General features: G+C 46.3%; 3 protein-coding genes across 3 annotated transcripts; 1 reads left to right on the plus strand and 2 right to left on the minus strand.

Moving 5' to 3' along the window:
- Positions 1-331: 331 nt before the first annotated feature.
- On the plus strand, positions 332-3,480 carry LOC119223774 (UDP-glucuronosyltransferase 2A2-like). Its single transcript, XM_037481199.2, has 2 exons — positions 332-577; positions 1,432-3,480. Exon 2 carries the CDS (start codon positions 1,434-1,436, stop codon positions 3,042-3,044), a length of 1,611 nt encoding a protein of 536 aa, XP_037337096.2. The 5' UTR covers positions 332-577; positions 1,432-1,433; the 3' UTR covers positions 3,045-3,480.
- Positions 3,481-3,697: 217 nt separating this feature from the next.
- On the minus strand, positions 3,698-5,624 carry si:dkey-78k11.9 (P2Y purinoceptor 1). The gene is given in 1 exon segment (XM_037481211.2): positions 3,698-5,624. A coding segment is annotated over 1 exon segment (978 nt). The 5' UTR covers positions 5,205-5,624; the 3' UTR covers positions 3,698-4,226.
- A 1,318-nt stretch (positions 5,625-6,942) lies between these two features.
- On the minus strand, positions 6,943-20,122 carry ccn5 (cellular communication network factor 5). Its single transcript, XM_062565645.1, has 6 exons — positions 19,311-20,122; positions 18,461-18,592; positions 10,431-10,536; positions 9,678-9,926; positions 8,215-8,456; positions 6,943-7,672 (listed from the first exon to the last, which is right to left on the minus strand). Exons 1-6 carry the CDS (start codon positions 19,371-19,373, stop codon positions 7,376-7,378), a joined length of 1,089 nt encoding a protein of 362 aa, XP_062421629.1. The 5' UTR covers positions 19,374-20,122; the 3' UTR covers positions 6,943-7,375.
- Between the last annotated feature and the right edge of the window lie 1,006 nt (positions 20,123-21,128).

A 21,128-nucleotide genomic window follows, 5' to 3' on the forward strand; every position in this document is an offset into this window, starting at 1 on the left:
CTCGTTGGTATTGAAAACGACTTTAAAAAATAACCGCCCAGAATTTTGTATTTATATATAGACTTTTGGTTTAAAGAAGAGACAACTAAAGCCACCTGGTGAGGCAATATGGGAGACTTGTTAAAGAAACTTGGTAACTAAACAACTCCATATTGGTTATATGGGGGGGGGGGGGTGGAGGGATATATTTACATCTCTTTGTGAAAAATGTAATACATATCTATATGATTAAATGAAGTATTGATGTGCAGGGGTGGAGGAGAGAGATTGTTGTTGGGTGGAATGCATCAGAGTTGTTTGCACCATTTTAATATATTTCTGGGAAATCCTGCTTTCTGGAAGTTTGTGAAATCATATCCAGATGGTTTTTGTGCAGAGAGGCAAAACAGCCTGAAAAGAATGGGGGCAGGGTTAGGAGAGGACTTCTGCCAGGTTGCATTTGCTTGGATACACAGGCAGGAGAGGGATACGTAGAGTTATACATTGACTTGTATTTTGACCAGCAGCTCAGCAGGACAGTTCACTGATTGGAACCTGGATTATTTTTGGTACGAGTGAGAAGTCACAGAGGAATGAGGTGAGATTTTACTTTTTTCTTTTCTTTTTATGGACAATGTGTTAACAATAGCACTGCCTATTATTTTTTCAAGACATTGTCTCACTCAAGGAGTGCATCTGGGCCAAGGATTTCCTGTTTTGCAATGGTGTGTGGTTGTGACCTGATTTACAGTTAGAGATGTAGATGAGATGTAGAATTTGCTTTAACTTTAGTCTCCTTTTTGTATTTTGTACATTTACTCGCGTATTTAGCAAACTGATGCATCAATGCTTCATGCTTTGATAATAGATATAAAATAGAATGCATGACGCTTTCATTGTTCAGTGTTCAAGAACCCTGAACAATGTGCAAACTGGAGAAGATACAGCGAGGTAGAATAATCTAAAAATCTATGTTATGTACCATTTGCAAACATTTGAGACACATTTACAGAGCGAAAACATATTTGAAGATCAGCTGCACACTTGTTCAGGATTTGTAAGATGTAAAGTTAATAATTTATCTGTACTGTGACGGTAAACATCAATGCTGGAGCTAATATCTAATACGTTTAACAAAGAATGTCCTGCTTGAATATGGCTGACACGCCATCTAATTTTAAAATCTTGCAGGCTAGTTAGCTGGCTAGCATTAGCGTGCTAATACCGAGACTTTTTTATGCTAATAAAAAAGGTACATATTATTTTAACAAATGTTATTTGCACATTGTGTAAAATTAAGATACACATCAGGAAATATCTGTCTGCACCATCCATTACATATTCCCTCTCTTTTTGATCCCCGGTCTAAAATATATTCATGATATTATGGGAGATTGAATAGAGTGTGAACTGCAAATACTTGTTGAGTAAAGCTCTTTGTCTCTTCTACAGTGATGGGGTCATATCCAGCCCTGGCATTCCTCCTGCTTTTTTCAGCCACCCTGTCCTCGCGTTGCGATGGTGGAAAAGTGCTGGTTTACCCTATAGACGGGAGCCACTGGCTCAACATGAAAATCCTGGTGGAGGCGCTTCACTCACAGGGCCATCAAATCACGGTGGTGCGTTCCTCCACCAGCTGGTACGTTTCGGAATTCTCACCCCATTACACCTCCATCACCGTCACCCAGGAGCAGACCCAAAACCTAGAGAGCCAAGACTTCATGACGTCTTTTTTGAAGAGGTCAATAGAAATCCGTCGGAATAAAGGCACACTGTGGGCATTCGTGGAATTTTATAAGAATCTCTTCAACATGATGGGGGAGAATCAGAAAGTTGTGGCAAAAATGATCGTCAGCATCTTTGAGAATAAGACACTCATCAAGGAGCTGAAAGAAGCTGGATATGACCTTTTTCTGACTGACCCGGCATTCCCGGGTGGAGTGCTGTTGGCACACTATCTCCGGCTTCCCTTGGTTTTCAACGTGCGCTGGCTTTTCAATGGCGAGGCCCACTTCGCCATCGCTCCTTCTCCTCTTTCCTACGTCCCCCATTTGTTCACCGACAACTCTGACAAGATGGATTTTTTCCAAAGAATCAACAATATGATTCGTCACAGCATTTTGGTTTACATGTACTACTTTGTCTCAAATCCACCGTACCAGGCCGTGTGTGACCAGTACTTCGGACCCGATGTCAGCGTCATGTCTCTCATGCAGGGTGCTGATCTCTGGCTAATGAGGGTGGACTTCATATTCGAGTATCCCCGCCCCAGCATGCCCAATGTCGTTTACATCGGAGGCTTCCAAGGTAAGCCCTCCGAGCCTCTTTCCTCAGATTTGGAGGACTTTGTGCAGAGTTCCGGTGACCACGGCGTGGTCGTCATGACCCTGGGGACCCTGCTGAGCGACCTTGGCCCTGAGATATCGGAGATCCTCGCCTCGGCATTTGCCAACCTCCCTCAGAAGGTCGTGTGGCGACACATCGGGAGAAGGCCGATCAATCTGGGAAACAACACCATGTTGGTTGAGTGGCTGCCTCAAAACGATCTACTGGGTCACCCTAAGACCAAGGTGTTTGTCACGCACGGGGGCACCAACGGGATTTACGAGGCCCTTTACCACGGCGTGCCAGTTCTGGGCATCCCGCTCATCTTTGACCAGTACGACAACATGGTGCGCCTGAAGTCCCGGGGAGTGGCTGAGATCGTTGAAGTCACAACGTTGGCCGTTGACTCTCTGACGAGTTCACTGAAGAACATTCTGGATCCGCAGAAGCCCTACAAGCAGAATATGCTCAAACTGTCACGGCTTCACCACGACAAACCGATGAAACCCATAGACAGCGCCCTTTTCTGGATTGAGTTTGTCATGAGGCACAAGGGTGCAGCGCATCTGCGCACTGAGTCGTACAAATTGCCGTGGTACGCCTACCACTGTCTAGATGTGATAGCCGTCTTTGCATTGATTGCTGTGCTGATCGTGGCTTTGGTTTGGGTTTCCTTTAGATATGTCATCAAGTGTTTGTTAAGAGCCAAGAACACCACAGCCAAGTACAAGGATGACTAGATAAGTTCACGAGGATGCCGGATGGAGACTGTTTGAAGCACTGCAGTCTGAACTGCAGAGATTATAATAAAATCAATGTGCATAATCTCCACTATGCACGAGTGCTTGGTCCACACGGCTCATTATTCCCCTGAGAAGCTTTAGATAAGAATCTTTACAGCATATGAATATGCTCTCTTGCAGAGATTACCTTCTATTAAAGATATTGTTTAAAAAACAATATGGCCATGAACAGACCGTGAACATAATTTGTTAAATGTCATTTGTTTTCCTTCCATTGTGACCCTTTTTGACATGAAGGCACAATTTAAAAACATTTTAGCACGCAGGAAAGGGTCAGGATGTGTTCACATGACTGCTCCTGCGTGTGATTGTGTGGCTAAAGCCAATGGCTTTGAGCTGCGGTTTTTAACCTCGGCAGTAATTAATAAAAATAAATAAATGAGAATACAGAGCATAATTTATTTTTTTACTTTTTATAGGGTGTAAACTGTGTGTTAACCACATTGCTTGTAATTGCAAACAGACTTTGTTTAAACAATAAAATATTTATCTAACATTTGAGATTAATAACAGGATGTGCGAAGGTTAAGCGATTGAAACCACATTTTAGATACAATGCAAAGTAAATATAAAGGCAACCAAAAGCAACAATATTTATTACTCAGCAATTATTTGAGTGAATAAGAATTATTAATGGGCTCATTTAAATGTATTGATATGTTACTTGTTGGATATATAATAATATATACTTTTTTCAGTTGATGAAAAGAAAGTAACTTATTGAATTTTCAAGATTAATGTTTATATTTGTTAATTTATTATTCATTCATTTACAAAAAACACACGTTTTATTAAATTCTCACCCCAAACATTTGCTTTGTGTGGCTAAATGCTTGACCTGAAAACTAGATGGGATGAAATACACCTTGGTGATATATACATGAATCCCTTGATTTGATTTAAATTGACTCGCAGACACCCCACAGACCAATAATTAACTTAGTTACCAAGTAAGTTACCTTTGTCTTATGAAAAAAAAAGTACTAAAAACCAAAATAAGAAAGCCTTCCTTAAAAATAGCATGACACAAATATTAACGTAATGTACCGCAAATGTTTCAGAATGCCACCGTATATCATTCTATTTTTTGTAACACATTAAACACCAAATTCTCGTGCTCTAAACTTGGCATGTGTTTTGGCCAACGGGCAGTCCAAAGAGTCCAAACCTGCGGCGGATCATCCGACGACCTCCCTGCAGTCTTGATCCGAGCCGAGCGGGAAGGTCTTCGTCCGCGTGGAAGTAAACCAACGGGTTGAGGGCACTGTTCAGGCACACGAGGCCACGGCTTATCTGATGAGCGATGTAGACTCCATTGAACCAACCCAAGCACATCTTCCGTTTGTTTAGAACCCTCGACCAGAGGTTCAGGTTCTTGAATACGTGATGTGGGACGTAGCAAACGACGAACAGGAGAATCAAGATGCACAACAGCCTCAAGCATCTCCGTTTCAGCGCCTCGTCGGTGGTTTTTCTGCGGCAGAGATGAAGAATCGCATGTCCGTAGCAGCCCAGCGTGATCAGGAATGGGATAAAGAACCCAGTGAGAGTCCTTCCGAGGTTGTATCTCAGGTAATCCTCCACCTGATAGTCATTGGTGGTGTCGTGGCATTTTCCCGTCCTGTTTGCATCTGTTTTGCTGTAGAACATGTCTGGAAGACTTTGAACGCCCACAAACAGCCAAACCATGAGCGAGATCCCTACAGAGTGGGCGACAGTTATTCTTCCCATGGCTCTCAATGAATGGACGATGGCCAAGTACCTGTACACACTGATAGAAGTAAGGAACCCAATGCTGCCATATAAATTCAGGTTGAAGCAGAATCAGGTTATCTTGCAGAAGACGTTTCCAAAGATCCATCTGCTCTTCATGAGGTGATATGACACCAAAAATGGTAATGTCAGCAGATACAGAAAATCTGCAAGTCCGAGGTTTAGAACAAAAATATTGACGTTACCCATTTTCTTCCAGTTCTGCAGCAAAAACTTCAATCCCCATCCATTAGCTGCCATACCAACGATAAAGACTAAGATGTAAACAGGAGGCAGAAAACCTAATGAGTTAAAGCTGAGCCGCGGACAAGATGTGTTATTCATTGTGCTTTGCAGAGCGGTTTGTACAGTTCAGCCCTCGTGGAGTGTGGAACAGAAGAGATCTGCTCTGGTTCAGAGGAGACTTCCTCTTTCACTTGAGGGCTTGTGGGTTTTCCGGAAATAACACGTGAGGGGAGAGTTTGTTTATTTTTTTCTGACAATATTCCTTACGTCTCAACTGAATCCATGCAGAACCTAAGGCAGAACTCAGAACTCATAATTGAGTTTTAATGTGCTGGTTTGTCCTCCACATTTTGATATCTAATCCATTGTTGTCAGATGCAATAAATGAAACATTTGAGAAAAGAAAACTAATTGTCCTGCTATAGTCTAATAAGCTATGCTGCAGGCACAATTGCTAATTGAGAGTTTTCAACATTCCTGGTAAGCCTGTTATAGGCTACTGCTGTGACATGTGACCCAAGGAAGTAGCCTGCCTCTCATTACGATCTTCTTTACAGATCCAAAATGGACTGCATGGATGAACTTAAATTTGGTGTGTTAGAGACAAGCAACGTATAACAAATATAACCGATTGTTACATTTGATCAGAAAAGATTGGATCCTTTAAAAGGTTTTCTAAATCAAGCTGTCACGCTGTCCTCAGCAGTAGATTTCTTTGTCCACTAGAGCAGTGGTTCTCAACTGGTTCTGGCTCCGGGACCCACCATCACCCCTTAATGACAAGCCGCGACCCAAATCGAGGAACATTCTCAACATCTCAAATTTATTCAAAATCAAGTTCATACGCTGAATTTTATATTCAGGATGTTTAATTGTCCTAAAAACCCAATGTCTCCCCCATATCAGAATGGTTTGACCCAACCTGGCACACGCTGCTGAAAACATGGACGGACGAGCCGGCAAAAAAAACGACACTCCGCTGCATTAAAAAAGTCCCTTCGAAATAAAATCACAGGATGATTTTTTTTTTTTCTTCTAATTTTTATTTTCCCAAGCAAAACTGGTGGGTCGCGACTCACCAGTTGAGAATCACTGCACTAGATGTCTAATGTTCATGCTAAGGTGATGAACTTTAAAGAAGACATCAACAATTAAGAAACATATTTTGGATTCATTTTCTATATGAATATAAAAAATATATATATGATGAACCCAAAATGACTTCTGGGGTGCTGTGAAATACTGTGTTCAACGTTTAACAGCTCATCAGCAAACACTGTGCAATAGTTTTTGATGGAATGAAACGTTGGGGAAAAAATGAGTATAACACAACTGAAGAATATAATATAATACAAATTACAAATTAAATTATATACAAAACATTGAGAGTAGAAATGCAGGACGTATGTATTATACTGAGACAAATTTCAATATACATAGGACACATCTGTCCAGAAATATTTACAGTAAAACAAAAATGAAAAGAAATTAGTGCAATGTCATGAAGCTACAAACAAAGACGGGAGAAGTTAAAAGTTCATTGCTCACACATTTCCATCAAACAAACATGTTGCATTGTTACTCGAATTGTCGTCTTTGGTCAGAGTTTACGTCGTGAGCTCAATGACACTAGTTCAGTCGGTTTCTTTTTCTCAACAACACATAACGTTTTGGGGAATTCCACACTTCTCGTTTAAGGCAACACCTGTTCTCTATATTGTCTAAAAATAATCTAGAACAAAATGACAACAACGAACCAACAACATTTGAATACAATTCACAAATTACACCAGTTTTTGTTTCTCTATATCGACTCCCTGGCACAGGACTGACGTTGGACTTTTGTTTGGCATTACATGATTAGATACTGCTGTAATGGAGTTAAGGAGTTATTGTGCCCCCAGGTGGAAAAGTCCTATCAAGTAAAATCAGTGCATTTCTTTCTTAAACCCTTTTTGTTTTCCTAATCCTCTGTTTAGTTGGTGAGGAACTTGTTTCAGGTTGTTTTATATAGTGTCTCTCTTACCTTCTCCCTTTGAATCTTTTGTAACTTAGTTGTTAAATAAAGTGCTATACACTTTAAATCAAGTGTTATTTGTTGCCTTGCGTCTAACTAATAAAGAAACCAGCACAATGCGTTGTATTTAAGTTCATCCCAACCCAATCACAGTTTTTACCTACGGTCGCCTTTTTCCTCTTCCACGTCCCATTGATTAAATGTCCTCATGTATCTACCAGGTGATTTAATCAATCAGTGGAGTCTGAATGAATCAGGCCGATCGGGGCCTGTACCCCCACAGGGCCGGGTTACTGTGAGGGGAGTAGGGGCACTTGTTGTGACAAACGCAGGAGTGGATCATCATCACGGCCCTCTGCAGCCGCCTGCCCGCCGGGCAGCGGAAGGCCACCTCGGCCGTGGTGGTGTGATGGGGCGTGCAGCAGCGGGCGTCGGGGCACTGCCCGCAGTACCGCAGCTGGTAGGCGCGGGTGCTGCGGCAGCCCTGGTGAACGAGCCGGATGGGACCCGGCGACGCCACGCTGGCCTCGCACCGCCGCTGTGGTCCCCACTAGGAGAAATGGCACATTACACATATTGAAGACTTAAGAGAAGTGTTGCTTCACTCTGAATGTATTTTCACTTGAATTTGGGTGAGTTCAGTTAGGATTGGATTTACATTTACATTTATATTTAACATTTATATTTAACATTTATATTTAACATTTATATATACCACTTAACATTTACATTTACTTTTAACATTTACATTTAGATTAAATATTTATATTATTTAACAACTTTGTGTTACTGCCAAACATTGTACTTGAAAAAGTTGTTGCATGTATTTACATGATTTTGTCTCTAAATGTGAATGTGAATATTGTCCTGCTTTTTTTATTCATATGATAACGCTAAATGTACGAAAACTGCGCAGGATTTTACAAACGGCGCCACCTAGCGAAGCGGTCCCCTCCTCGTCAATCAATTAGTCGACCAATCTGAAGATGTCTGAAGTTAAGTAGCGCTGCTTTGTGCTTTGAAGGGGAGCGGGATCCTTTGTGGTTGAACGATCATAATCACGTCTAGTTTTGGTCCTTAGAGAAAACTCACCGCGGGTTCCCCTGAGAGCGGCCGAACTGGATGGCAAGGACGCACTTCACAAAGTCGGGTCTCCATTTGCAGCGTGCAGGCTGGGTTCCGGTTGGAGACACGCGTGGAGACCCCGGACCCGCAGCTCCGGGAACAGGCGCTCCACTTGGTGCTCCGCTCTGTGCAGGTGGAGGCGGGTGGCACCAGTTTATTGAGGCGGCGATCCATCGGGAGAGCCGGCCACGATCCGCCGTGCCTGGAGGCTAAAAAAAACCAACAAGTAAAAACTATTACTAGAGTGAAAAGAAAGTTCAGTTAACATTACAGGACCAGAACCTCCGTACATGAACTAAGGGCTGGTGAATTAAATTCATTCGAGTGAGTCACTCACTTCCAGTAACCGCTACGTCTCAAATAATTATCCAACTCCAAACTAAGCCAGTGCTTTTGATTTGACTGAACATAGAAATCCAAAGCAGATTTTTGTTCCTCCCATATCAAACAGTTATTTGTCATAATAATCGGCTGATCTGCAAGGAATGACATCGCAGGTTTTGCATCCAAGAACAAAATGTTCTTTTTCTGCTCTCATGGTTGTTTGACTGAGACAATGTCGGAAAATCCAGATGTTTTCGGAGGGGCTTCATTTCTCTAACACACTCTCTTATGTATACATTCGCACACTCCCCTTTCAATGAAAGTAATAGTACGTTGCCTCGAATGTTTAATTCTTTGACGGCTGTGGTTTTGTTATGAAACTAGTTCTGGAAAACATTTCGGACTTTTCCTACAAAATGTGGATTATATTTGGACTTTGGGAGTTTTCCTTTGGCCAGACACACACCAGTTTAATACAAAAATGCTCCAGTAAAAACTTCCAGACATGACCACCAGTGACAAACCTCGGGTACGTTGCCATCTGGACTCAGCATCAATGAGTACAGCGCTGGTCCACGCAGGGACACATTTGAAACCGTTATAAATATTAGCTCTGAAGTAAGCACACCGTTTACAGGAAAAGTTTAGCGTTTGGGTAAATACACTTTGAGCTTTCCTTGCAGAGACTTTAATGAGAAGATTGACACCGCTTTTCTGTCTGCTAATTGAACGTGACGCTAGAACAAGGAGAACATTAGTTTTGCTCATCACAACACCAGTAAAAAAACAGCTGCCTGTACAATTTAAGATGTCTCATGTTGTAAATATTCATCTTTTGAGCTTTAGTGACGGCACATTTAGTTTGTTTTTTACTTAAACTGAGCCCCAGCAAGCTGTAGTCTCTATGCTATGCTAAGCTAAGCTTCTGGGTGCACTCTTAAGAAGAGAGCAAATATAATTTGATACAATCATTTTACAATCATTTCATGGAAATCTACTTTAAAACTAAATCAGAAAGGACTGCATTGGAAGATGTTTCATGTGTTTCTCCTTTGAGGGTTGACTCAACCATCTGAACTCATCCGTCGTCCATCCGTGGAGGTTACCTGTGATGGCATCGTGAAGGACGGTGTTGTCCAGGTTCTCACACACCCATTCTTTGCAGCATTTCCCCGGTAACCGGACACGCTGTGGGTTTGGACAATCCGCAGTGGGAAGACGGACGTTCAGAGGACAAGCGGGCAAACAGCTGACCCCTCCACCTCTGCAGTGGCAGTGGGTGTCGCAGGAGGGCTGGAACGACTGGCCCTCGCTGTACGTGACGCCGTTGACTTCGCAGCGCAGGTCCTCCTGACCTGAAACAAAGCGCACAGGCGGCTCCTTGATTTTTCTTCTCAAACGCGCCTGCGACCTCTTAATCTATTAGATCACCATTCTAAGTGAACTGGAAATTATAATCAGGGAGGGAAAGGATTGGATCAGGTGAAGAGGGGACACGTCAGAGGGAGATGAGAGAGAGTGATTACACATTAGGAGGACACAGGAGATGCTGTGCAGAGGGTTGTGTAGTTGTATGGGAGACCAAGCCTCTGCTGAGAAACTGAGGAGTGTGTTTTTCAATTATTGCGGGGCGGTCAGTAGACCAAATGTGTCAACAACAGACCTGGGGGAAAAAAAAGAGCAACCGGCAGGTCGTTACGCTCTACTGAGGAGGCTTTAAACATTAACTCACTAATGCAAACTGACTGAGGTTCCTTCCCCCCCCCCTGTGTGTGTCCCCCCCCCCCCCCCCCCCCCCGCTGCGTTCTGCGCACACAGACAGGAGCCGGGCCGTTCGCCAGGTGGGAAGGGGCACTCACCGACACACTCCCCCGCGTCCCCGGGGAAGCTGGCGCCGTAGTCGCACCGCAGTCCTCTCCGGGCATCGCAGGGCAACCTGTCGGTGCAGGTGTGGCGAGTGGAACTCTGTGGGTGTGGAGCGCCTTTTTGGCCCGCTCGACACCGATGACACCGGCAACGCCACCCGGGGAATTTCACCCCGAGAATGGGATCGTACGACAATTAATTTAAATACAGAAAGCACACAAGTTCGATTTATGCGTGAAGCCAGAGACGTAGTTCCGTTATAACAATAATTTTATTTACTACAATTACTAAAACATCAAATATAAAATACCATTTAAAATACCCAACCTACTAAATATGGAAAGTAGGTACTGAGGCCTTACCGGTGGAGGGACAGGGCCAACGGGGTGTGGGGTCTCAGGGAAGGATCACCCCAATCACACGTGCACACGCAAACACACACTACAGCAAGCAAAACTCAAATTAAACCAAACGGGGGAAAACACAGCACACGAGAGGGAGACACCACCACCTGGGACACCGACACCACCACCTTCGGCACTCAGCAACTATGGAAGGAGAGCATACAGTTATTGGGAGGGAAAGTAAATCAATAAACCAAAAAATAAACGAAAACTACTTCAAGGCAAATCTAGGCAGCAAAGGTGTCTTAATGGCTGCCTAGAGCCTACCAACCCAAAATGACAAAAATAGACAATATAATCAACAAAATTAGTCTTTTCATTAGAACGTAGACAAAAGAAATATAAACCAAAATCACTTAAATCATAGTTTAACAAATAAACCCATAAACATAACAAACTCCATATACATAGTAGCAAAACACAGGCGACCCAAAAAGAAGGCAAACTATCATTCGGGTCGCAATCAGACAGCCCTGCCCGACACTTTGAGCGACAAATCCGGGCGCTTCAACTACAAGTTGTAGTTGGAATCAAATAAAACGGAGACAAAACAGCAGCGTGGCAGGGAAGGGAGGGGTTGGTGCAGATACCAGCGCAAGGCGAAGCAATTTTACGACCCAGTCAGGGAGTGTCGCACACGTACACCTGCCGCCCTCATACAGCTACACACAGCCAGCGGCACCGCTCAACCCGATTCCATTAAAGGAAAGCCTGGGTTGGTGACAGGGAGACACTGTTGCACAACCGTGAGCGCGCCGCGAACGCGAGAGGACCCAGAGCGGAATGTACCTCCAGCAACAAAGAGTAACGGGTCAAGATGTCAAACCCCCCGCCTATATAGCATGCAGTGACTTCATGATTGGTCCAAAGAGAATGAAGTGATTGAAACCACCTGCGACCAGTCAATCTGCTACAATCTACCCCAACTTTTGGATCGTCGCCCCGACGATCGAGCAAACCCAACAATTCTCTAATCCCATGGTCTAAAGAGGGCAGAGACAGAATTAACCAGCGGGTCCGGCCGGTGTACTGCACCGCCTGCCGGTAACCCCACGGCCCTCGGGAGGCGATTGATGTTAGAATGGTGGCCTGCTGTTGACCGGGCTGTCCGACGGACTGCAACTTCACTGGTATCTGAATGGATGGTTGGGGAGGCTGCGTTCGCAGTGCTGGGAACCCTGACAAGGTCCAAAACCGGGTATACTGGGTTGGTTTGAGTCTGTTCTACCAAGGGAGGCTCTTCCCGGAGGACCAGCAGATCCCCGTCACCAAAGTATTCCTCCTCTGATTTGGAATGATCTAAGGAGGGTGACAGGACGGCAGCAGGGCCACCAGAAGGGTCTAGCCCGACAGCAGCCTTCAGCAGGGCACGATTAACATGCCGGGACTTAGTCGGATTGTCTACAGGCGCTATGGTGTACACTGCCCCACCCTCGGCTGGTGCCCTCAGAACTCTGTATGACACAGGCTCATACAGATCCTGGATCTTATGACGACCTCGTGTACTGAGGTTCCGCAACCACACCAGCTGGCCTACATCCAGAGGGTGGTCTCGAACGTGCTGGTCATAGTTCCTTTTACGACGCTCTGCCGCACACCTTAACCTTTCCCCAGCTCCCTCAAAAGCAATCCGTAAGCGTGTCTGGTGTTCCTGGATCCACTCATGGGTACTGCCACACAGAGGATCTTTTACTCTACCTAGCAGGAAATCAACCGGGAGCCTGGGCTCCTGCCCAAACATCAACAGAAAAGGGGACTCCCCAGTGGCCTGATGAGGGGTGGTGTTATAGGAATACAGCACCTGTGGCAAACAGGAACTCCAGTCCCGTTTCCGGGACACCGGAAAAGTGCGCAACAAGTTGTGCAAGGTTCGATTAAAGCGTTCACACTGACCATTACCACTCGGATGGTATGGAGTGGTACGAGACTTCTCAATGCCGTAGAGCCTACAGAGCTGCTGGATCAGAGAACTCTCAAAGTTGCGGCCCTGGTCCGAGTGTATACGAGCAGGAACACCAAACTTTGAGAACCATTCTGTCACCAAAACCTGAGCCACAGTGGAAGCTCTTTGGTCACGGGTGGGGACAGCAAGCGTATACTTGCTAAATACATCAGTCATTACGAGGACATTTTCCAACCCGTTATGAGTCTGTTCTAACACTGTAAAATCCATAGCTACAATCTCATTTGGCCGTGAAGCCAGCAAATGCCCCATGAAGCTGCGGGCAGCTGGCTGGGTGTCCTTAGCCACTTGGCACCTCTCGCAGGCCCGACACCATTCTGCGGCTGCAGAGGACATACCTGGCCAGTAACACCGCCGTCGCAAAAGCTCTGATGTTCTTTCCACACCCTGATGACCATGGTCTTGGTGAACCTTGGTCAACACTTCTTCCCTTAAGGAAGCTGGCAGAATTAGCTGGGACACTGCCTCCAGGCCATCAGGGCGGAAGGCCTGGCGGTACAAGACCCCATCCCTTTCCATCAACCGGTCCCATTGGCGCAGCAATGCCAAGGCAGGCTGTGAGACCGTCTTTCGCTCCTCACCATTGGGGCGATTGCCTCTCCGCCAGAAGACCAGAGCCTCTTTAATGACGGGATCTGCCTGTTGCAAAACACTGAGATCTGCAGGTGTATATTCTGGCAAGGCAGCAATGGCCGATTGAACTGCTTCAACTTGGTTCACTTGGGCATGCTGTAAGGAATCTGGGAGTACTGTACCAGGGACCGCGGCCTCTAGTTCTCGTCTGCTAGGCTGGTGTTGGCGGGACAGAGCATCGGCATTTCCATTACTCCTCCCTGATCGATATTTGATGTCAAAATCGAAGGAGGCTAGCTGTGCTGCCCAACGTTGTTCGGTGGCACCGAGCTTTGCCGAAGACAAGTGGCTAAGCGGGTTGTTGTCTGTGAAGACAACACATTTATGGCCTAGTAGGTACTCCCTAAATTTCTCGGTCATAGCCCACTTGAGTGCCAAAAACTCTAGCTTCATGGAGCTGTAGTTTTGCATATTGCGCTCAGTGGGCCTCAGACCTCGGCTGGCATAAGCCACTGGTCTAACCTTGCCTGATTGCTCCTGGGAGAGCACTGCCCCAAGTCCCCCATAGCTTGCATCAATCTCAAGAATGAATGGCAAAGAGAAGTCTGCATAAGCAAGCACAGGTGCTGTGACAAGTTTGATCTTAAGTGCATCAAAATTACACTGGCACTGCTCCGTCCAATGTCCCCTCACAGAGAGCTCTGCTCTTTTCCTTGACTTTGTGCCTCCTAGTTCTGCAACCAGCTTATGCAGCGGGGCCGCCAACTTGGCAAACCCCTCCACAAAGCGGCGATAGTAACTGGCAAAACCAAGGAACGACCGCAACTCTGGGATGGTGGTAGGTGGGGGCCAGTTTGCCACCACCTGCACTTTACTGGGATCTGTGGAGACACCTTTGTCCGAAATGACATGACCCAAGTAGCGCACCTCCTGTTGGAAAAATGCACATTTGCTTAGCTTTGCCTTCAGGCCTTGCTGCTGAAGCCTCTTCAGCACTACACCCAACCTCTCCAGATGCTGTTCCACTGTGGAAGAGAAAACCACAATGTCGTCAAGGTACAAAAGCAATGACTGGCACTGCTGATCTCCAAATATACGCTGCATCAACCTCTGAAAGGTGCCTGGGGCGTTGCAAAGCCCAAACGGCATACGATTCCACTCGAAGAGGCCGAATGGGGTGCAAAATGCAGTTTTGGATCGATCCGCCTCAGAAACAGGGACCTGGTTATAGCCACTGGCCAGATCCAAAGTGGAAAACCAGCGGGCACCCGTCAAGGCATCCAGGGACTCGTCAATACGAGGAAGGGGAAAAGCATCTTTCCTCGTTTTGTTGTTCAGTTGCCTGTAATCGACACACATACGTAAGCTCCCATCCTTTTTCTTTACCAACACAATGGGACTGGCATAGGGGCTGCTGCTCTCCCTTATTACCTGTGCCTCCAAGAGTTGGTTGATGTGGTCCTTAACCAGCTCATACTCTGAAGGAGGGATGCGCCTATGGCGTTGCCGAACAGGGACATCGTCCAAAAGAGGGATGTCGTGAGCAATCAGGTTTGTACAACCCAGGTCACCATCATGGGTGGCGAAGACAGGGGTATAGTCCTGTAAGAAGGACCGAACCTGGCTCTGCTCTTCAGCGGGCAGTGAGGACAAGTCCATGGCCTCAATCTGGTCATGCACTCCAGGAGAAACAGCTTGAGACCTCACCGTGGCAACCACCGATGGCACTTCGGTGACCCCTGCAGGCAAACTGACAACATTGACCTTATCCAGGGTGCCCACAACAGTGCGAGGGTACAGGATCACATCGATGGCCCCAACATTCACAATGGGTATGGAAGCAGTGCCCCCGACCACCTGAACCAGGGCCGGGGAAGCTAGCAGTCCAGCAGGCAAACCAGAGTCCAAAGGCTCGAACAGTACAGTACAACCGGAATACTGCTCTGAACAGGTTGCAGCGATGGTCTTCATCGTGCCACCAGGAATGCGGCAGGACTTCCTACCCCGAACCTTCACCTTGCCTGAAACATCCTGGGGAGACTGCTCGCTAGCCTGGTGACACCGTTGAAATGCCTTCACGACAGGCTCCGGAGCCCTAGATACAGAGGGAAGGTTGAATAAGGCAAAACCATGTTGACTGAAGAGCTCTCTGTAGCACCTACGGATAATATTCATTCCCAACACACCTGGGACGTGAAGTGACATATCACCGGGAGGGTCTTTAACCACCAGTACACCACACCCTGCTATTGACTTACCACAGAGTTTAACATCCAATTCCAGGTAGCCAATATAAGGGATAGCTAGCCCATTTGCTGCTCGGAGCTGTAGCCAGTGGCAAGATTGGAGTTTCTCTCTACCCCACGGCTTAAACTGCTGGAGGAAAAAGCGCTCTGTAATTGTAGACACCATGGATCCAGTGTCCACCAAGCACGGAATATCAACCCCTCCCATAGTCACGTCCAGATGTGGACAAGAGGAAATCAATTTAGGAACTTCCTCCAAAACACTTGGGATAACCTCCGAGCCAGTGGCTGCCCCCTCCGCATTGTGACTCTGCAATACGGCGGGCGCTAGTTTTCCGAAAGGTGACGCAATTGCCTACTTGACTGTTGGTGAGCAGACAGAACAGGCTCAGTGTGAGGTGGGGCACGTATCCCCTCACACTCCCTAGCAAAGTGACCTGGTTGCTGACAACGCCGACATATAACAGGGCCCTTATAAGGTGGACGATTGCGTGGCTGTGAGCTTTGTAGGAGAGCAATGCTTTGAGTAAGCTGGTTTAACTGCTCTTGCTGCAGCTTCAACATTTCTCTCATCTCACTCAGATCAGACGCTTGCGAAGTATTCAAACCCTGAGGACCACACTGTACTCCAAACTGCATGCCCAAGGCGGAGGGGACGGAATGACTTCGGCCCCTAGCACCCCCAGGCAAACCCTCACGCTCCCACCGGATGGCCTCGCCCCTGACCTCAAGTAGAACCATAGTAGGCTTCCGGCGCACCAACTGTTTTAGCTCACGGCGGAGAGCACCTTCAAACACGTGCTCTACAAACTGGTCGCGCAACAATACTTCAGAATTTGGCATGCCATTAGGGGCACTCTGTTTCACGGCTGCCATAAGACTCATTAGGGCAAGGGAAAACTCTTGCAGTGTCTCTCCGTCCTGCTGCCGTCTAGAAAAGAAAGCTTCCTGGAGGGCTACGTATGACTCATAACAACCATACAACTCCTGTAATGCCTCTATAATTTTGGTTGGGTCACCTCGCTCTGTACTAGGCCGATGCTTTATTTCTTCGCGTGCTTCCCCCTCCAAATGGTCAAACAAGAAAAAGGCCTGATCGGCAACAGACAGATGGCGCGCCCTCATGCAGGCCTGCACCTCATCAAGCCACTCTGTGAGCCCTATACCTGATCTACCCCGAAACGTGGGACATTTTCTATCTCGAGGTACAACAATCAGTCGCTCAGTTACGGGGGCATTAACTGTGGGAATCGTAGGGGCCGCAGAACTGGGACCAGGAGTATTGACATTCTGCTCCTGGCGCATCCTCTCATTATCCGCTCGTAACTGTGCAACTAAATCTCTCAACTCCTGTAACTCCTCGCCCATAACGAAGCCCTACTGATACAATGGGGCCGAACAGGAAATTAACAGCAATTCGTCGAGAGCCACAGAAGTGGGAAGAAGCCAGCTGCTGTTTTGTCTCAAAAATAAATAAAACACAAGAAAACAAGGTTAAACACAGTAACCCACAATACAATAGTTACACTATCCAAATACAGTAAAACAGGTACAAACGTCTATGGCTTTCAAAAGTGCATATCCTGCCAGCAACGCCAGATTGTGGCGAGTGGAACTCTGTGGGTGTGGAGCGCCTTTTTGGCCCGCTCGACACCGATGACACCGGCAACGCCACCCGGGGAATTTCACCCCGAGAATGGGATCGTACGACAATTAATTTAAATACAGAAAGCACACAAGTTCGATTTATGCGTGAAGCCAGAGACGTAGTTCCGTTATAACAATAATTTTATTTACTACAATTACTAAAACATCAAATATAAAATACCATTTAAAATACCCAACCTACTAAATATGGAAAGTAGGTACTGAGGCCTTACCGGTGGAGGGACAGGGCCAACGGGGTGTGGGGTCTCAGGGAAGGATCACCCCAATCACACGTGCACACGCAAACACACACTACAGCAAGCAAAACTCAAATTAAACCAAACGGGGGAAAACACAGCACACGAGAGGGAGACACCACCACCTGGGACACCGACACCACCACCTTCGGCACTCAGCAACTATGGAAGGAGAGCATACAGTTATTGGGAGGGAAAGTAAATCAATAAACCAAAAAATAAACGAAAACTACTTCAAGGCAAATCTAGGCAGCAAAGGTGTCTTAATGGCTGCCTAGAGCCTACCAACCCAAAATGACAAAAATAGACAATATAATCAACAAAATTAGTCTTTTCATTAGAACGTAGACAAAAGAAATATAAACCAAAATCACTTAAATCATAGTTTAACAAATAAACCCATAAACATAACAAACTCCATATACATAGTAGCAAAACACAGGCGACCCAAAAAGAAGGCAAACTATCATTCGGGTCGCAATCAGACAGCCCTGCCCGACACTTTGAGCGACAAATCCGGGCGCTTCAACTACAAGTTGTAGTTGGAATCAAATAAAACGGAGACAAAACAGCAGCGTGGCAGGGAAGGGAGGGGTTGGTGCAGATACCAGCGCACGGCGAAGCAATTTTACGACCCAGTCAGGGAGTGTCGCACACGTACACCTGCCGCCCTCATACAGCTACACACAGCCAGCGGCACCGCTCAACCCGATTCCATTAAAGGAAAGCCTGGGTTGGTGACAGGGAGACACTGTTGCACAACCGTGAGCGCGCCGCGAACGCGAGAGGACCCAGAGCGGAATGTACCTCCAGCAACAAAGAGTAACGGGTCAAGATGTCAAACCCCCCCGCCTATATAGCATGCAGTGACTTCATGATTGGTCCAAAGAGAATGAAGTGATTGAAACCACCTGCGACCAGTCAATCTGCTACACAGGGCTCGCCTCGCTGCCGGGCGCAAACCCGGCAGCACCGGCAGCCGTCCGGGACCAGTGGGACCCCCGCCGGGCACCGGGGCGCGGACCTGGGGCAGAGGCAGGGAGTGTCGCACAGCCGGCACAACGCCTGCGTGGACGGCACGGAGTGGGGAGAGGTTATGAAAGTGTCTTCTGGCATTCTGGGAAATGCGCACCGGTATCCAACAACACCGTCAGGGCAAATCAGTGTTTCCTCTCACATTAAAACTAGGAGCCAAAACCCGGGGAAGACGTGGACGAGCCCATTGCTCAACAAGATAATGGTGCTGAATTGCAATGTGGCATTAACCTTTACCTCTTTACTGTTAATCAAGTTTGGAAAATTGTGTCCAGTCAAGATTAAAATACCTCATTGTGTTCAGTGCTTTCTCTCTGTCTCGTGTGATCATAACGTTAATATCTTTAGTGTCAGCTGGACAAAACAAGCAGCTGCCTCATTGCGATTCACCATTTACCAGAGAAATAGTCCATTGAGTCATGCCATTAACAATTGTTAAAATGTACTCATCATATGTGCATATCTTATTCATGTACAGACAAAATAGCACTACTCTTCAAATCAGGGTGGAAAGCAAGATGTTATTCCACTAACATGACAAACATAAGCAATAATTTGCTGATAAATAAACACACGGAGATCCCGACGAGAAAGAAAAAACAGCATTTGTCAATCTTGTTACACAACACATCGGAGTCAACCAAATTCACATTACCTCTACACACACATCCACCCTCACACACACACAAGCGGCTTAACGGCCTCCTTCAAAACCAAACCACAGCGAGTGAGCAGGGACAGGCCTCACCTGTGTGGCCACACACAGCAGCAGGGCCACAGCGATGGCGCCGTCGCGCAGCAGTCGGTCCATGGGGGGCTTGCGCTGCTGATGGAGCTCACTCCGTCTCAATGAACCTGTGTGACGCTGTTTGCTAACTGCTCATTCTCTGCGCCTGCTGACATTTATAAAAGTCTGGACTCTGATGTCACAGGCGGACTACCGTGTAAACAGCCGCTGGACCGGCATAAGAAATGTTTCACATTCCTCCTCCCTGCTGCCATTTGCACTTCCAGACACACACACACACACACACACACACACACACCCTCCACCCCCAAGTCGTTCCCCTCTTTTTCCTCTCCTCCCTCTCTTTCCAGTCTTGTGGTTTTCTAAGTTTACACAGCTTAACACGAGAAAGGTACATTAGCCCAGTTGTCTGAAAGTGAAACAGCCTGCGGGGCTTTTGTGGTGTCGATTCCGATTTAAGTTCACAAGATTTTTTTTCTATCTGGCTGATGTTTTTAGGGGCTGCTGCTTCACTTGACGGTCAGCCCGATCTTTTGAAAAGACAGACGTAGACCGAGATATTGCCACAATTTCATTTTCATCCCCAAGACCTAAAATACTTCTGAAACCTTCAAGGATCCAGCCTCTTTAGACTCTAAGTTGACTAAAACACTAACAAACTGTAGCACTAACAAATCGTAGCACTTAAAATGTACTTATAATGGCACTTATCTACATGTTCTGAAACTGCTCATTTGAAAATTGTACTTTCTTGTAACCTGTTCTTCTGAGGTTGTATCTCTACGGTTGAAATGCACTTATTGTAAGTCGCTTTGGATGAAAGCGTCAACTAAATGACATTTCAATCAGGAGAGACTCGTGTGATAGTAATACCATAATTTATTACACACGCATAAAATATGAATTGTGCAAGGTCTTTGGCGATTGGACTCCATCATGACGTACTATCCCCGAAGGCAGGGATAGTGAGGTCCAATAATCCCAATCCCCCTGGAGTCCAGACACTGGTGGAGGTGGTGTAAGGAATAGCAGCAACCTGATGACGAACCCGGAACAACGCTGATGCCAACTGGAGGTGACTGGGGTGGAGGAGGGTCGCTTCAGCTACACGCTGGAATGACAGCTGACAGCCAACCGAGAGGAGAACACATTTAAAGATTGACAGCAACAACGTGATTGGCTTAAGGAAACCGTGTGTAGAATCTGATTGGTTACTAAAAATGTGCACGCCCCCAATCAGCTGATTGGGGTAATTACAAAGGAGGCGAACAGAGTCAGACTGGTTGTCTTCCTGACTGAACTTGCGCTTAAGCTACATGTAATGTAATGTAAAGGTTGTCCTTACACCCTGACTTGAATCATCTCAATCTCATTCAAATAGGTGAATGGAAGCAGGACTCAAGAGGCCAAGGGAAAAAAATGAAATAGCTGAGCTGCTTCATTACTAATAAGTTACTAATAAGTTACTGCAGAGCCAGAACCAGTGCGACTAATCCAGTTCAGTGTAAACAGTGTAAACGGCCATGCACCATCTGTGCTGTGTCTCTAAGCATCCATAAGACGCTACGACCAGCATGGCTGAGAATCTGCAGCACAATAACATGCTCACAAACACACTGCTCACATGATCTGAAGCTGAGCGTCAGTAGCATCGATATCACCTTGGAGCCATAAATGTCCGTTATCCTCCTACCGACATACTGACATTGGCATCCCTGCATCCGTTTGTGAGGCTAAAAACGTCTGTACTAAATTGATATTACAGAAATAATCATCTTACAGCTACGCTTTCAGCATTTTTACACGGATGCTGCCATT

Source organism: Pungitius pungitius, chromosome 1 (genome assembly GCF_949316345.1).
Source record: "Pungitius pungitius chromosome 1, fPunPun2.1, whole genome shotgun sequence".
In the NCBI taxonomy this organism is placed as follows: domain Eukaryota; kingdom Metazoa; phylum Chordata; class Actinopteri; order Perciformes; family Gasterosteidae; genus Pungitius; species Pungitius pungitius.

Coding starts and splice junctions, on each gene's coding strand:
- LOC119223774 (XM_037481199.2), top strand. CDS start 1,434: ATGGGGTCATATCCAGCCCTGGCATTCCTCCTGCTTTTTTCAGCCACC.
- ccn5 (XM_062565645.1), bottom strand. CDS start 19,373: ATGGACCGACTGCTGCGCGACGGCGCCATCGCTGTGGCCCTGCTGCTG. Junction 18,593..19,310: donor TGCTGTGTGTGGCCACACAG/GTGAGGCCTGTC, acceptor CCGTCCACGCAG/GCGTTGTGCCGGCTGTGCGA. Junction 10,537..18,460: donor GGCAGCGAGGCGAGCCCTGT/GTAGCAGATTGA, acceptor CCACACCCACAG/AGTTCCACTCGCCACACCTG.